This window comes from Theropithecus gelada, chromosome 19, assembly GCF_003255815.1.
Source record: "Theropithecus gelada isolate Dixy chromosome 19, Tgel_1.0, whole genome shotgun sequence".
In the NCBI taxonomy this organism is placed as follows: Eukaryota; Metazoa; Chordata; class Mammalia; order Primates; family Cercopithecidae; genus Theropithecus; species Theropithecus gelada.
This window is the reverse complement of record NC_037687.1, coordinates 34223285-34239538: the sequence shown is the minus strand read 5'-3', so window position 1 is coordinate 34239538 and position 16254 is coordinate 34223285. Positions and strand designations below refer to the sequence as shown.

The 16254-nt window shown below is 45.7% G+C and overlaps 1 protein-coding gene across 3 annotated transcripts; it reads right to left on the bottom strand.

The window, feature by feature from the left end:
- Positions 1 to 1194: 1194 nt before the first annotated feature.
- Positions 1195 to 15166, bottom strand: ZNF460 (zinc finger protein 460). Of its 3 annotated transcripts, none has more exons than XM_025367736.1 (3): positions 15014 to 15166; positions 10423 to 10549; positions 1195 to 4059 (listed from the first exon to the last, which is right to left on the bottom strand). In XM_025367736.1, exons 2-3 carry the CDS (start codon positions 10454 to 10456, stop codon positions 2528 to 2530), a joined length of 1566 nt encoding a protein of 521 aa, XP_025223521.1. In that variant the 5' UTR covers positions 10457 to 10549; positions 15014 to 15166; the 3' UTR covers positions 1195 to 2527. The 3 variants fall into 3 exon arrangements, with proteins under 3 accessions (XP_025223521.1, XP_025223520.1, XP_025223522.1); XM_025367735.1 differs by lacking the exon at positions 15014 to 15166 and adding an exon at positions 14302 to 14680; XM_025367737.1 differs by lacking the exon at positions 15014 to 15166 and adding an exon at positions 13146 to 13219.
- Positions 15167 to 16254: the final 1088 nt, after the last annotated feature.

Sequence of the window (16254 nt, the reverse complement as noted above, 5' to 3'; positions counted from 1 at the left end):
CAAATAAAGGGATTACATTAAACTAAAAAACTTCTGCACAGCAAAGGAAACAGAATGAAGAGACAACTAGCAGAGTGGGATAAAATATTTGCAAACTATTCATCTGAAAGGGATTAATATCCAGAATACACCAGGAACTCAATAGCAAAAAAAAAAAAAAAATAATAATAATAATAATAGAAAATCTGATTTTAAAATGGGTAAGGTGAATAGACATTCCTCAAAAGGAGACATACAAATGGCCAAGTATATGAAAAAATGCTCAACATCGCTAAATATGGAAATGCAAATCAAAACCAAAATGAGATATAATTTCACCTCAGTTAGGATGGCTATTACCAAAGATAAAAAATAAAAAATGCTGCTGAGAACATGGAAAAGGGGAAACTCTTACATATGGCTGGCAGGAATGCTAATTAGTACAGCCATATGGAAAACAGTATGGATGTTCCTCAAAAATCTAAAACTACAGCCAGGCATGGTGGTGTGTGCCTGTAGTCCCAGCTACTCAGGAGGCTGAGGTGGAGGACTGCTTGAGGCCAAGAGTCTGAGACCAGCCTGAATAACACAGCAAGACCCCATTTTAAAAAATTAAAAATAAACAAAAGGTAAAAATACAACTACCATATGATCCACTGGTAATGATCTATGTCACTACTAGGCATATATCCAAGAAAAAAAAAATTCATATGTCAAAGAGAGATCTACACTCCTATGTTTATTGAAGCACTATTCGTAATAGCTAAGAAATCAATCTAAGTGTCCATTATCAGATGATTGAAGAAAGAAAACATGGCATATATACACAATGGAATACTACTCAGCCATGAAAAATAAACCTGTCATTCACAGCAACATGAATGAGCTTGAAAGACATTAAGTGAAATAAGCTAGGCACAGAAAGATAAATACTCTCTGTTTCTACTCATATGGAAGCATAAAAAGTTGAGTAGAATGGTGGTAACCAGAGGCTGGGAAGGATAGCAGCAAGGCAGACAGAGATTGGTTAACAAATACAAAATTACAGCAAGTGAGATTCCATTTCAATAAGTTGTAGTGTTCTGTGGCACTGCAGAATGAGTACAATTGGCAATACATTTTATACATTTTCAAATAGCTAGAAAAGCAGACTGTGAATGTTGCTAAACACAAAGAAATGATAAATGCTTGAGGAGATGGATATGCTAATTACCCTGATCATTACTCTTACCACACATATATTGAAATATCACACCGAACCCCATAAACATTATGTGTCAATTAAAAACAATAAAAGAAACAAAAAGAATACCAAAAGAGAAATTCCAAAATATTCTGATTAAACATATTAATTACTATGACTGGACTAAATCCGTAGTGACAACTACCTGCATATACACATGCAGGTTCACCTGTTAAAATTCCAGTCACTTTACAGTCAGCCTACACACAATCTTCTGTAAGACTGAAAAATGAGATTCCTTCTTTGTGTTTATTTTCTGAGTTTATCATAATCCTTTAATTTAGCTACATGTCTTATTTCATTTTTGGTTCCAAAATGTCCTCTAGAAAATTGCTGAGGTGAACTTTTAACTATTTACTCTCTCTAAAGAGGAGTAAAGAAGCTGAGAAGCCACAATCAGAGGGAAGAACTAGGACTCCCTGGATTACATTATGTACAAACAGCTACAATATCATCTCCATCCCGCAGAAAAATAAAGGAAAACAAATTAACAAGTAGATCCAGATCAAGAAAAAAGTATGTGTACCGGGTGGTTAAAGACACATGAAGAAACAATTTTTTAAAAAAATCAAAGCGTTTGAAGTGTGCAGTAAAATGTGCCCATTCATATGTACATCCTTATCTCCTTAAATGTCAAAGTATTTCATAACTCAAGCCTCCATCTTTCTCATAAAGATATATGCTTCTGCTCCTCAAGAGTGGAGACAATGCTGTGGAACAAAATAGGCTTTCACAAAATGTTTTCAAACAAACCATTTGTCTACAGCACTGGACAGCAGTGAATGTATACACAGGGAAAATAAAGGGGATGAGGCTCTTTTGTTTCTGAAACATTTTCCTCTCCCAAATAAAATAACGAGGAGATGACAAATTGCCATGGGCTTGTCAGGGAAGTCTGAAAGAAGCTGTGCTTCCATTTCTTTCTCTTCCCTATTACTCCTCCTCCTTTGCTTGAATGTCCCTGAGATAACATTTCACTGTAAACTAACAAGAAAGATGTGGCTGAAGGTTTTCCTAAGTGCACAATAACCACTGGGTCTCTCTCATGGGCGAATTATCAGATGTAGAATAAGACTCTTGGCTGTGTCAATTTCTAACATAATTGTTTAGATGACAAATGATTATCTAAAACAGGTTTTCACACAGAGATGATGCTTATGAAGCTTCTCTTCAGTATGAATGACCAGACGGTATGATGTTTCCTCTCACCACAGATTTTCTTCAAGTGGTGATATTCAAAAACTCTTTTCCTAACAGGAATTCGTGGATGTTGACTGAAGTGTGTAAAAGGTCTTCCCACATCTGTTACAATGGTAGGGTTTCTCCCAGGATGAATCCGTTGATGTCGAGTGAGGAGGAATGAGCGGCAATTGAAGGCGTTTCCATATTCACTGCACTCACTGGGCTACTCTCAGTCTGGATGATGGAGTGTTGAACGAGATCTGTGCTCTCGCAAGAAACGTTTCCACTCTGGATGCGTTCATGGGACTTCTCTGCGGTGTGAATCCGCTGGTGCCTTGTGAGGGGTGACCTGCGGTTGAAGGCCTTCCCGCACTCCACGCACTCATAGGGTTTCTCTCCAGTGTGGATGCTGAAGTGTCGAATGAGGTTTGTGGTCCGACAAAAGGCTTTCCCACATTGGATGCATACGTAGGGCTTCTCTCCAGTATGAATCCACTGGTGCCTTGTCAGCCCTGACATGCGGGTAAAAGCCTTTCCACACTGTAAACATTCATAGGGCTTCTCTCCAGTGTGGATGTTGAAGTGTCGAATGAGGTCTTTTCGAATGCTAAAGGCTTTCCCACATTCTTTGCACTCAAAAGGCTTTTCTCCAGTGTGGGCTCTTTCATGCAAGACGTAAGTGGAGTAGTGAGTGAAGGCCTTTCCACACTGACTGCACACAAAGGGCTTCTCACCAGTGTGAATCCGCTCATGCTGCTTGAGGTGTGACCTGCAGTTGAAGGCCTTCCCACACTCAAGACACTTAAAGGGCCTCTCCCCAGTATGGATAAAGAAGTGTTGAATGAGGGCTGTACTCTCATAAAAGCCTTTTCCACATTCGCTGCATGCGAAGGGTTTTTTCTCATTGTGGCTCTTGTTATGCAAAACATAATTGGAGCGGTAGGTAAAGGCCTTTCCACATTCATTGCACACAAAAGGCTTCTCTCCACTGTGAACCCGCTGGTGCCGTGTAAGGTGTGACCCGCGGTTGAAGGTCCTTCCACATTCACTGCACACAAAGGGCTTATCTCCATTGTGAGTCCGCTGGTGCCGTGTGAGGTGTGACCTGCGGTTGAAGTCTTTCCCACACTCCATGCATTTATAGGGCTTCTCCCCAGTATGGATGATGTGATGCTGAAGGAGATGTTTGCTCTTGCCGAAGGCTTTCCCACATTCTGGGCAATCATAGGGCTTCACACGAGGGAGAATCTGCTCATGCTGAACAAGGAAGCAATTCTCATTAAACATTTCCTCGAATTTATAGGAATTTTCCCCTTCGTGAATCAAGGAATCTGTAACTGGTCCATATGAGTCAAATCCATAAAGAGCATCTTCTGGTGAGACTTGGTTCTGTATCATCATTGAACATATACCATCAGCTGTCGCCAAACCTTCATTTTCAAGGCTCATTTTCCCATGGAGATTCTCACTCTGTGGGTCTGTCCCTGGTCTCAAAAAGTATTCCTGCATTTCAGATGGCCCATCCTGATCCATGGCCTGCCCAAAATAGGAGTATCCTGGGACTCCCTGTGCCAGTTGTTCCTGCAGTGAGACTTCCTCAGGCAAGGCCAGGTGAGAAGGGATAGGCTCTACAGTCTCAGGTTTTGTGCTGTCACCTGAAGGGAATACAATACACAAAAGAGCTTATTAAGATAGTATAGAAGAAATGAAACCACCATTTTGGTGAGAACAGTAAGATGAAAATAGTGATGATTTGAAAATAGCTATGATTTGATGGGCTGGGTACAGTGTCTGATGCCTGTAATCCCAGCACTTTGGGAGGCTGAGGCAGGTGGATCACTTGAGGTCAGGAGTTCGAGACCAGCCTGGCCAACATGGTGAAACCCCACGTCTACTAAAAATACAAAAATTGGCCAGGCTTGGTGGCAGGCGCCTATAATCCCAGCTACTTGGGAGGTTGAGACAGAAGGATCGCTTGAACCTGGGAGGTGGAGGCTGCAGTGAGCCAAGACTGAGCCACTACACTCCAGCCTGGGTGACAGAGGGAAACCCATCTCAAAAAAAGGCCAGGCGCGGTGGCTCATGCCTAAAATCCCAGCACTTTGGTTTGGGAGGTTGAGGCAGATCACCCGGGATCCACCCACCTCAGCTTCCAAGGTAGCTGGGACTACAGGCATATGGACCACGCCTGGCTTTTTTGTTTGTGTTTTTGTTTTTTTAGATGGAATTTCACTCTGTTGCCTAGGCTGGAGCGCAGTGGCATGATCTCAGCTCACTGCAACTTCTGCCTCCTGGGTTCAAGCGACTCTCCTGAATTAGCCTCCCGAGTGGCTGGGATTACAGGTGTGCGCCACCATGCTGGGCTCATTTTTTTGTATTTTTAGAGATAGGGTCTCACCATGTTGGCCAGATTGGTCTGGAACTCCTGACCTCAGGTAATCTGTCCACCTTGGCCTTCCAAAATGCTAGAATTACAGGCGTGAACCACCCCGCCTGGCTAAATTTTTTGTATTTTTTTTTAAAGAGATGGGGTTTCACCATGTTGCCCAAGCTGGTCTCGAACTCCTGGGCTCAAGTAGTCCGCCCACCTCTGCCTCCAAAGTGCTGGGATTATAGACGTGACCCACCGTGCCTGGCCAACTCTTGAAATTTTTAAAGAGAAACCCAGGGGGAGAAGCTCAAGCAGAGTACAGACTGGAATAGAGATCCCCACTCACAGTCAAGATGAGACTAGGTGGACAACATAATGATGACAAGGTATGGTGAGCTTGCTCAAGAACATGTCAAGGTGCTACAAGAGGCCAGGGAAGGGGCACTTAATGTAGCCTAGATGGGGCAGGGACAGGAAGAGGCCAAGGAAGCTTCCCAGAGGATGCTTCATGAGCTTAAAGTGAGAAGCACATATTAGCCTTAGGACATAGAATATACAAAGACACAGAGTCTTCAGCGAATCTAGGGGACTGCAGTGAGAGGAGGCAGCCCCATGAGAAGTTAAGGCTGGTCAGGATTCAGTGACAGGAAGGGGCAGAGAGGAAGCTGATGCTCAAGATTCTGCCTCAGGGACAGCCAGGGATGGCCACGGCTACTCCTAGGACAGAGCTCCTAGGACAGAGGGTGAACAGAATCCTGGTAGACATATAGAATCCACTGTGTCAGGGTGAAAAATAGGCGAAAAGGCTAACAAACAACTGGATCTTGAAAAAAGAAAGTAATAAAACTTCTGCCAGGCACAGTGGCTCACGCCTGTAATCCCAGCACTTTGGGAGGCCGAGGCTGGCAGATCACGAGGTCAGAAGATCGAGACCATCCTGGCTAACACGGTGAAACCCCGTCTCTACTAAAAGTACAAAAAATTTGCCAGGCGTGGTGGCGGGCGCCTGTAGTCCCAGCTACTCGGGAGGCTGAGGCAGGAGAATGGCGTGAACCTGGGAGGTGGAGTTTGCAGTGAGCCGAGATCGCGCCACTGCACTTCTGCCTCGGAGACAGTGAGACTCCGTCTAAAGACAAAAAAAAAAAAGAAAATAATAAAACTTTATATCAAGACAATAAAGATCTACCTGAATGAAGAAATTGATAATATAAAGTTATCAATTCTCTCAAAACTGATCCAGAAATTCAATACAACCCTGAGAAACAGTAACTTGAAAACACTAGAAAAAGACACAATCTGAAAGGTACTGCCTGTAATCCTGGCTACTCAGGAAGCTGAGCCCAGGAGTTCAAGACCAGCCTGGGCAACATAGCCAGATCCCATCTCTTAAAAAAAATAGTAATAATAAATAAAAGGAATGTGTGGATTAGCCTTGGAGAGTATTTAAGAGTAACAAGGATTGGCTATGAGATAACTGATGAAGCCAACATAAAAGTGAAGATCAGAGTAAGAAGAGAACCAAAGTCCAGAGAGAATAGAAAAAGAGAATCTAAGAGGGCCCAATACTGAAGCACAAAATAGGAAAACTGTGCTGAATTGTGAGTTCATACTAAAGGGAGGTTAAGAGTGTAGCTCTGGAGTCAGAACATCTCAGTTCAAATCTTGCCTGCACCAAATCAGCTGATGTCAGATAAATCATTTAGCTGATCTTAGTCTCCACTTCCTCATCTGAAAAACAGAAACTCTCAGATTCTGTCTCACAGGGTGTGATGATGGTTAAATAGGAAAATTATTGGCTGGGCACAGTGGCTCATGCCTGTAATCCCGTTACTTTTGGGAGGCTAAGGCAGAAGAATTGCTTGAGGCCCAGAGTTCAAGAGTAGCCTGGGCAATATAGCAATACCCCATCTCTACAAAAAAATAAATAAATTAGCCAGACATTGTAGTGTGAGCCTGTAGTCCAGCTACTTTGCAGAATTGCTTGAGCCCAGGAGTTTAAGGCTACAGTAAGCTACGATGGTGCCACTGCACTCCAGCCTGGGTGACAGAGCAAGATCCTGTCTCTTAAAAAAGGGGAAAATTTATATAAAGCACTTGGCACAGTGCTAGACAGTACATAAGAGATCGGTAAATTGTGGGTCATCATCAGTTATCATTATGGTCACTGTTGTATTTGAAAATTAGGAATGAAAGGAGTGACCTTACAATGGTTTCCGTGCTGTGATACAGAGAAACCTACCACAGGGACTCAAACAGTAAAATGAAATGATGTTTTTTTGTTTGTTTGTTTTTTTGAGATGGGGTCTCGCTCTGTCATCCAGTCTGGAGTACAGTGGTGTGATCTTGGCTTACTGCAACCTCCACTTCCCAGGCTCAAGCGATTCTCCTACCCCATCCTCCTGAGTAGCTGGGATTATAGGCACCTGCCACCACACCCAGCTAATTTTTTTATTTTTAGTAGAGATGGGGTTTCACCATGATGGCCAGGCTGGTAACTCCTGACCTCAAGTGATCTGCCTGCCTAGACCTCCCAAAAGGGAATGATGTTACCAAGTGATGATGAAGATGTGGAGCACTGGAAGCTTTCACATGTCCATGGTCAGAAAGTGAAATGGTACATTCTGCAGAACTGCTGGGCAGTTTCTTTTAAAGCTGAACATGGCCACACAGGGTAGCTCATGCCTATAATCCCAGCACTTTGGGAGGCCAAGGAGGGGAGATCAGTGCAGGCCACGAGTTCAAGATGAGCCTGGGCAACACAGTGAGACCCCATCTCTACGAAAGATAATAAAGAAAAAAAGAAAGCTGAATATACAACCTACTCCATGACCTGATGTGTACACACATTAGAGTATATTCTAACAGAATTTACTGTTAACAGAAAATTCAGAAACCAGTATTTACATCCACCAGAAAATATGAACAAGAATACTCTCAGCAACATCCTTCATAATATCCAAAAACTGAAAACAACAGGAACATCCATCAGCAGAGTAATGGACGAATGAATGGCAGTTTCACATACAATGAGAAACTACAACATACTGAGAATGAACCAGCTCCGACTGCATATAAACACGTGAAAAGAATAACACAGACGTGATGATCAAAAGACAGATATGTCAGAGAACATACTGTGCAGTTCAACAACAGCCAACCAATCTGTGCTCTTGAAGTCTAAATACGAGCGAATAGAATTAAAGAGGCTATCGAGGGCATAAAACCCTGATGAGGAGCTGGAGATCGCCTATGTATTGATGTAGGTGGCAGTTACTTTGGTTTATACATAAGCAAAAATTCAGTGAATGGACTTCTGTCTTTTTTTTGTTTGTTTTTGAGACAGAGTCTCCTTTTGTCGCCTAGGCTGGAGTGCAGTGGCACCATCTCGGCTCACTGCAAGCTCCGCCTCCTGAGTTTAAGCGATTCTCCTGCCTCAGCCCCCCGAGTAGCTGGGACTACAGGTGTGCACCACCACGCCTGGCTAATTGTTTCATATTTTTAGTAGAGACGGGATTTCGTCATGTTGGCCAGGCTGGTCTCGAACTCCTGACCTCAGGAGATCCACCCGCCTCAGCCTCCCAAAGTGCTGGGATTACAGGTGTAAGCCGCCACACCCGGTCTCAGTGAATGGACTTCTTAAGATTTTTGCACAACACAGCATATGAGTTATAGCTTATTCAAAAAGTGAAAGAGATGGAGGCTTATTATGATGCCCAGGCTGGTCTCGAACTCCTAGCCTGAAGCAATCCTCCCATCTCAGCCTCCAGAGTAGTTGGGATTAGACGCATCTGGCTTCCATTTCAGGGTTATTAATTGACTTGACTGCATTACTGTTGTATCTCAGAGACTACGGAAGCCCAAGGAGACAGACAGAGAGGGAATGGCCAGTAAGTGGAGCAGTCAGAAAACACGTAACATTTATCGATAAAGCTGTCTTACATGGTGCAGTTCGAGGTGCCTCGTAGCAATTACAACAGTAACATCAAAGACCACTGATCACAGATCACCGCAATAGATAAACTATTAATAAAAAACATTGGAAATACTGCAAGAATTACCAAAATGTGACACAGACAAAAAGTGAGCACATGCCATTGGAAAAATGGTTGGGACAGACTTGCTCAATTCAGGGTTGCCACAAACATTCAACTTCTAAAAATACAGTAACTGCTAGGTGCAGTAAAGCAAAGTGCAGTGAAACAAAGGTAAGCCTTTTTTGCCACATATTGTCCCATTTTACCCACGAGAAAATTGAGGCACTTTTCGGCACTAGCATGGGTATAACGAAATAAAAAATTCTAAAAAGAAAATTGAGGCACAGAGGAGTTCAGTACTTTGCCCAGGAACACACAGCTGACAAGGAGTAGAGCTAGGATTGGACTCTGAGGCATCAGACCTTGGTCTCCCAAGTGCTGTGCTCAGAGGAAATGAAGAACTCCCCTGTATGGTGCCAGGAGTCTCAAAACAAGGAGGCTATAAAGAAGAATGGGAGATACGAGTGGAAAAACTCAATCCTAAGGGAACCGGGCAGCAGAGTGAGGGGTAGACGTGGTGACTCCATACTTCGACATTTCATGAACCACTGAAAAATAAAAAACTGGGAGGGAACTCCAAACAGCAATTTTGCCACATACAGACATTTGCACAAACATCAAAATCAACACTTCACAAAAGAAAGAACTTTTATCAAGAAAAAAATGCAACAAACAGCGTCTCACAATGAAGGTATATCTGTTAAACCGAATGAATGAATTTTCTGAGGTGTTCATTGCAATGGCCCTATTATCCTTACTCACTGAGGATGGGGATGCTGGGAAAATTAAGTGAGAAGAGTATCAACAGAGAAACAACAAAAATATGTAGGAAGTAGTAGTGCCAAGGAATGTGTGAGTCTCAGAGAACAAGAACTAGATGGTCACTTTATTCCACACAATAGCTAAGCCAGAAAAAGCCACTATGAAAAGACAGTGACAGGAGCAGACCCATAAAGGGAAGCCAGCACAAGATACCCAGTGTTAGTCCCACAAGGGGCCTGGCTGCAAATCCCACCTTTGGGTTCTACAAAACATCCCCATTTCCTGGTAACGGATCCCTCTCCTTTGGCTGTGACCAAAAGCAAACTACATTTCTTAGCCAACCCTTTCTAAGTAAGACACAAAGAGATCAGGAAGAATCAAGTGAGTCAAAATAATGAGGCCAGGCGTGGTGGCTCATGCCTGTAATCCCAGCACTTTGGGAGGCCAAGGTGGGCAGATCACCTGAGGTCAGGAGTTTGAGACCAGCCTGACCAACATGGAGAAACCCCATCTCTACTAAAAATACAAAATTAGCCGGGCGTGGTGGCGCGTGCCTGTAATCCCAGCTACTCTGGAGGCTGAGGCAGGAGAATCGCTTGAACTTGGGAGGCAGAGGTTGTGGTGAGCCGAGATCATGACATTGCACTTCAGCCTGGGCACTAAGAGCGAAACTGTGTCTCAAAAAAAAAAAAAAAAAAAAAAAAAATTGAGTCCAGCTTTGGGAAACAGGAGGGCTGGCTCCCAAGACCTATTCCACTAGCCCGGCCTGAAGCCAGAATGAAGCTGAATTAGGCTAGAATGAAGCTGCTTTCAGGTGCCCCTGATGTTGGAGAGGAGAGGACAGGCCTTACCCAGTGCGACCAGAAGCCCACAGGTCTCCAGCATCACCTCCACGTACAAGGCCCTCTGGGTCACGTCCAACTGCCCCCACTCCTCCTGGGTAAATGTCACAGCCACGTCCTCGAAGGTCACAGACTCCTGAAAAGTCAAACAGAGCCAGTAATGTTTCCTTTGCAACTGTGGAATAGGATTAGAACCTGTCACTCCAGCACTGCAAAAGATGCACAGAGAATCAAAGGCCAAATCACCAAGCACCTCCAAAGGGCCTAGATCTGTGCTAGGATCAAGGGGAATGTGGACACTGCCTTGCGTGGATTACAGCAGCGAAGAGGAGACAGAAGAGGCTGAGGCAGAATTGCTTGAACCTGGGAGGTGGAGGCTGCAGTGAGTTGAGATCGTGCCACTGCACTCTAGCCTGGCAACACAGCAAGACTCCATCTTAAAAAAAAAAAAAAAAAAAAAAAGCCTCCTATGCAGGAAACTACTAGAACTTGACACAGAAATAAGGTTAGGACAATCCGAAGCGGACTGAGAGGCACAGACAGTAAGCACTCTGACATATCAGAGGAATGGGAAAGAATAATAATAACAAATCAACACCAGCAACAATAACAGGAACAGTACCTGAGTCTTACCGATCCTCCCTGTGTGCCTGCCTCATGCTGACAGGTTTACATGCCATGGTAAAGTGACTGAAAGTCCCCAGCTCAGGAGCCAGACTCCTGAGGTTTAAAACCAAATTCCTGAAATCAACATGTGCCTGCTATGTGACCTTAGGGACCTCATTTCATTTCGCTGAGCCTCGATTTCCAGGTTAGTATAACCGTGTTTCCCACCTCATCAAGAATAGTCAAGGCTGGGCATGGTGGCTCACGCCTGTAATCCCAGCACTTTGGAAGGCTGAGGCACGTGGATTACCTGAGGTCAGGAATTCGAGACCAGTCTGACCAACATGGTGAGACCCCGGCTCTATTAAAAATACAAAAAGTAGCCAGGTGTGGTGGCACAAACCTGCAATCCCAGCTACTAGGGAGGCTGAGGCAGGAGAATAGCTTGAACCTGGGAGGCAGAGGTTGCAGTGAGCCAAGATTATGCCACTGTACTCCAGCCTGGGCAATGGAGTGAGACTCTGTCCCCCCCCACCCTCCAAAAAAAAAGAATAGTCAAAAGAACTAAAGAAAAACTGTTTGTAGGTTGGGCATGGTGACTCACACCTGTAATCCCAGCAGTTTGGGAGGCCGAGGTGGGCAGACCATGAGGTCAGGAAATCGAGACCATCCTGGCCGGCAAGGTGAAACCCCATCTCTACTAAAAATACAAAAATTAGCTGGGCGTGGTGGTGTGTGCCTGTAAGTCCTAGCTATTTGGCAGGCTGAGGCAGGACAATCACTTGAACGCGGGAGGCGGAGGTTGCAGTGAGCCAAGATCGCACCACTGAACTCTGGCCTGGCAACAGAGCTAGACTCTGTCTCAAAAAAAAAAAAAAAAAAAAAAAAAAGAAAAAGGAAAGAAAATGAAACAAAGAAAAACTGTTTGTAAAAAAAGAAAAAAAAAAAAACCAAAAAAACACCGAGGCAAAGGCTACACACGGCATCTGAATTTACCATCATCATCTCTATGTCACACTCAGAGACCTGAGGCCCAGATCTCAGGTCCCAGAAGCTCTACCAGTCTACCCAAAGTCACATGTCTTCATGTCTTTTTTTTTTTTTCCAGATGGTTTCACTCTGTCACCCAGGCTGGTGTGCAGTGGCACAACGTCGGCTCACTGCAGCCCTGACCTCCTGTGGTCTAGTGATCCTCCCACCTCAGCCTCCTGCGTAGCTGGGACTACAGGCACAAGATGCCACACCAGTCTAATTTTTTGTATTTTTTGTAGAGATAGGATTTCCCCATGTTGCCCAGGCTGGTCTTGAACTTCTGGGCTCAAGCAGTCCACCCACCTCGGCCTCCCAAAGTGCAGGGATTACAGGTGTGAGCCACCATGCCCAGCCCAGAGTCACAGGTCTTATCAACAGAGGCAGGATTTAAGCCCAGGGCCCTCTGGTCTAATTATGTAACCTGACATTTCTCTACTAGCAAAGTTAATGCAGTTAATGAGGACGAAGCATTTCAAATCCATATATCCATTTCAGCCACTCCCATGGACAATTGCAGAGAAGTGTAGTCATCATCATCCACCTCACCAAAGAATCACCTGAGGTGGTGGCACCTGATCAGGTGTGAGGGCCTGGACCTGCTTCCAGGGAGAATTCACAATGAGCCATCACTTCCTTTTCTACCTGAGTCCTACTAGCAGGTAACCCTGAAGCCAGAATACTCCAGCAGCAAGCAAACGAGAGTCACAGAAGGCACAGCAGGTTGTAGCCATGAGAATATGGGCCCATCTGCAGATTATATCTATCCTGGCTGAGTAGGAGAGTACATTCAGCAACAAAACCATACAAACGTGCCCTCTCAGAATATGTCAGCAGGTAAGGGAGTAAGGGGAACCACATATAAAACCACCGTGGAAGCCACACAGGTCCCCTGGGAACTCCTTAAACAACCAATATACCATTTTTTAAGTCTACACAGTTCCACCAGTATGAAAGGCCATGACTCCTCATGCCCAAGACCACGGCTAGAAGGAGGCCTCATCTTGCAAAGTTTACTTTAGGTGTCACCCCCAGGCCTCCCTAACCATTGCAGGTAAAGAAGAGGTTAAAAACACAGACTATGATGGTAAACATACCAATTGTTAGTTTCTGATACTTAAGAGCTACAGTGATGCAAGGCAAGTAATTGAACGTCTGTGACCCTCAAATTGCTCTTGTGTAAAACAATGATGACAATATAACCTAATTCTAAAGAGTTCAGGATTAAGCCGGTGCGGCGGCTTACACCTGTAATCCCAGCACTTTGGGAGACCAAGGCGGGTGGATCACCTGAGGTCAGGAGTTTAAGACCAGCGTGGCCAACATGGTAAAACCCCGTCTCTACTAAAAATACAAAAATTAGCCAGGCGTGGTGGCGTGCACCTGTACTCCCAGCTACTCAGGAGGCTGAGGCAGGAGAATCGCTTGAACCCAGAAGACGGAGTTTGCAGTGAGCCAAGGTCACACCACTGTACTCCAGCCTGGACGACAGAGCAAGACTCCGTCTCAAAAAAAAAAAAAAAAAAAAAAAAAAATCAGGATTACACGAGCAGAGGGTTAAATATTACCCACCAATCAGCCCACAGCAAGGACTCAACGACAGTCAGTTAATATCATTCTTTCTAATTATTTTTCTTTGTTCTCATTACGTCCTTGACAAACTCAAATCCACAAGCTTCTTTAACACCATCAGATTCTCTACACAAAAATACCAGACTCTGGGCAAGGGTGTAAGGTGCCACTTTAGCCGGAGTTGCCAAAAAAGGCACCTCCAAATACGTGACATCTGGACAGAGGCCAGAAGGAGGTGGGACGGAGGCCCCCCACTACAGCGGCAGTGTTCGAGGTAAAGGGGGGTCAAGGAGAAAGGCTGGAAAATGGAAGAGGACTCTGTACGGTCAGCTTGGTGGCTCTGAGGAGCAAAGGACCAGGGAAAAACGCAAAGACACAAGGTCGGGGTGGTTGGCCAGGGGGATGGGGTAGGGGCTGGCAGGCCGCAGACAAGGCTGGATTTAGGGGAAGTGTGATGAGAGCCCCAGAAGGAAGCATCACTCCTCCTTCAACCACGGACTGAACATCTATCCGAGGCCAACACTGTTGCAGGACTGCGGATAAAGGAAATGACAAGCCACGGCCATTTCTCTTAAACGATGGCGACAAAGACAAATCCTGTGGCTGTCTTGGCTTCCAGCCTGCCCACGAGGCCTCCAGAAATAGCAGAGCAGCAGCAAGTCCGAAACCTCGTCCACTCACCTGCGCCGGAGCCATCCACGCCGCCGCCATCCCGGGAATGCCGCGGATCAGCCGACCACAGCCCTTCTCTGTCCTGGGCGGGGCGACCTCGGCTGACTTTCGCACTCTGAGCCTCAGTTTTCCCCCAAAAAAAATGCGCACAAGGCCCAGGGCGCAGCGTCGGGGCTGAGGAGACGGAGGGCAGCTGCGGAGGCCTAGGCCTCGACGGGCGCCAGTGGGATGCCTCGTTAGGGGAGAAGCGGGGCGTCAGGCTCCCGCCAAGACGCGGAGAAGGGGCGTAACCGCTTCACTACCCTTCCCTGCTCAGGCCGCAGAACGCGCCCACCCAGCGCTCTAGGCCCCACACTGTTTCAGGGCCAAGCCGGCCCACGGAGATGACGTCACACGAAGAAGCGGAAGTCCCGCCTCCGCCGCCCTGGCCCGCAGAAAACGCTCCTGTCCTGGGCCGTCAATGGCCCAGAGTCCGCGGCCGACGCAAGGGACGGTGCCTTCTGGGTAATGCAGTTTTTCCCTTACATCTACCGGGTGTGGGAACTCACCCAGCGCATCCGACTCCACGTAAGTGCGCACCAGAACCCCCGCGTCGTCTTAGGGCCGCCGCTTTAGTATAGGCACACGTCGGAGGGTCGAAAGGTCCCTTCAAGCTCAGGAAAATCGAGGTCAGGAGGCGGGGATAGTCGCCCCGATTCAGACCCCGAACAAAGGTGCTTACCCTGCTGTGGGGCTGGGCCCGCGACTTCTCGCTCGCTTTGCCTCTTTTCTGGATCTTTTCATAGAAGAAAAGGATAAATGAGCAGTTAAAATAGCCACCCAAAGGAGGACGCCTGACAGTGTGCCCGGCCTGCTGGGAAAGGACAGACCGCCCTCTATTGGGCCTCCTTTGGCCGGGCCCAGCCTTCAAAGGATGCAGGGACTTCCGGGTGATGTAATAGGCTTCGCGTTCGCCACGTGTGGACTTCCCATACCCTGAGGTGGGGAGGCTGCTAGTGGAGCAGGCTTGCAGGGAAGCCCAGTACTCCCATTTCAAGCATGATCAGTTTGAAACGTGAGACCTCAAAGCGTAGTGCCATCTACTCAACCTATGATTCAACATTGGCAGAGGGTTCGAGAGTGGGTATATAAATTTGAGAGTTGTTACCGTAAACTGTTACTTCCAAGTCATGATATTAGGTGAGGCTTTGAAAAGAATGGATAAGTGACGGGAAAGAGGGGAACCCTGGCCCAACCCAGCATTAACTGGTTGCAGACAGGAGACCAATAAAGTCATGTTAGGATTTTAACAATCCTATATTATGCAAAAGATATCTATATTATGCAAAGTCTTGGTAGTCCCCATCAGTAACTTTTTTTTTTCTTTTCATGATTATGAAAGTCAGAGAATAAAGTCCAGCTTTCAATGGTTTGACGATATATATGGTTATGAAAATAGAAACAAGGTGTGCGGAAAGTACTTCCCAAGAGATTTAATTTCGAGATTGAAAATAGTTAACGAATGGAGATGGGGTCAATTTCCTACACGATGCTGTCTATAAAATACTTCTGGAGAAATATTTTTGGCTAAATTAGTGTTCTAGCAACACTGTTATTCATCATTGGCAATAAAAAGACATCATTCTCTTTTTCACATACTTATGACTCTTATAATTAAATTTTTTTTTTTTTTTTTTGAGATGGAGTTTCACTCTTGTTGCCCAGACTGGAGTGCAATGGCACGATCTCAGCTCACTGCAACCTCCGCCTCCTGGGTTCAAGCGATTCTTCTGCCTCAGCCTCCCAAGTAGCCGGGATTACAGGCATGAGACCCCACGCGTGGCTATTTTTAGTAGAGACGGGGTTTTTCCATGTTGGTCAGGCTGGTCTCGGACTCCCGACCTCAGGTGATCCGACCGCCTCGGCCTCCCAAAGTGTTGGGATTACAGATGTGAGCCAACGCGCCTGGCCAGACTCTTATAA

Coding starts and splice junctions, on each gene's coding strand:
- ZNF460 (XM_025367735.1), bottom strand. CDS start 14,331: ATGGCGGCGGCGTGGATGGCTCCGGCGCAG. Junction 10,550..14,301: donor CGTGGATGGCTCCGGCGCAG/GTGAGTGGACGA, acceptor TTGACTTTTCAG/GAGTCTGTGACCTTCGAGGA. Junction 4,060..10,422: donor TGGGCTTCTGGTCGCACTGG/GTAAGGCCTGTC, acceptor TATTCCCTTCAG/GTGACAGCACAAAACCTGAG.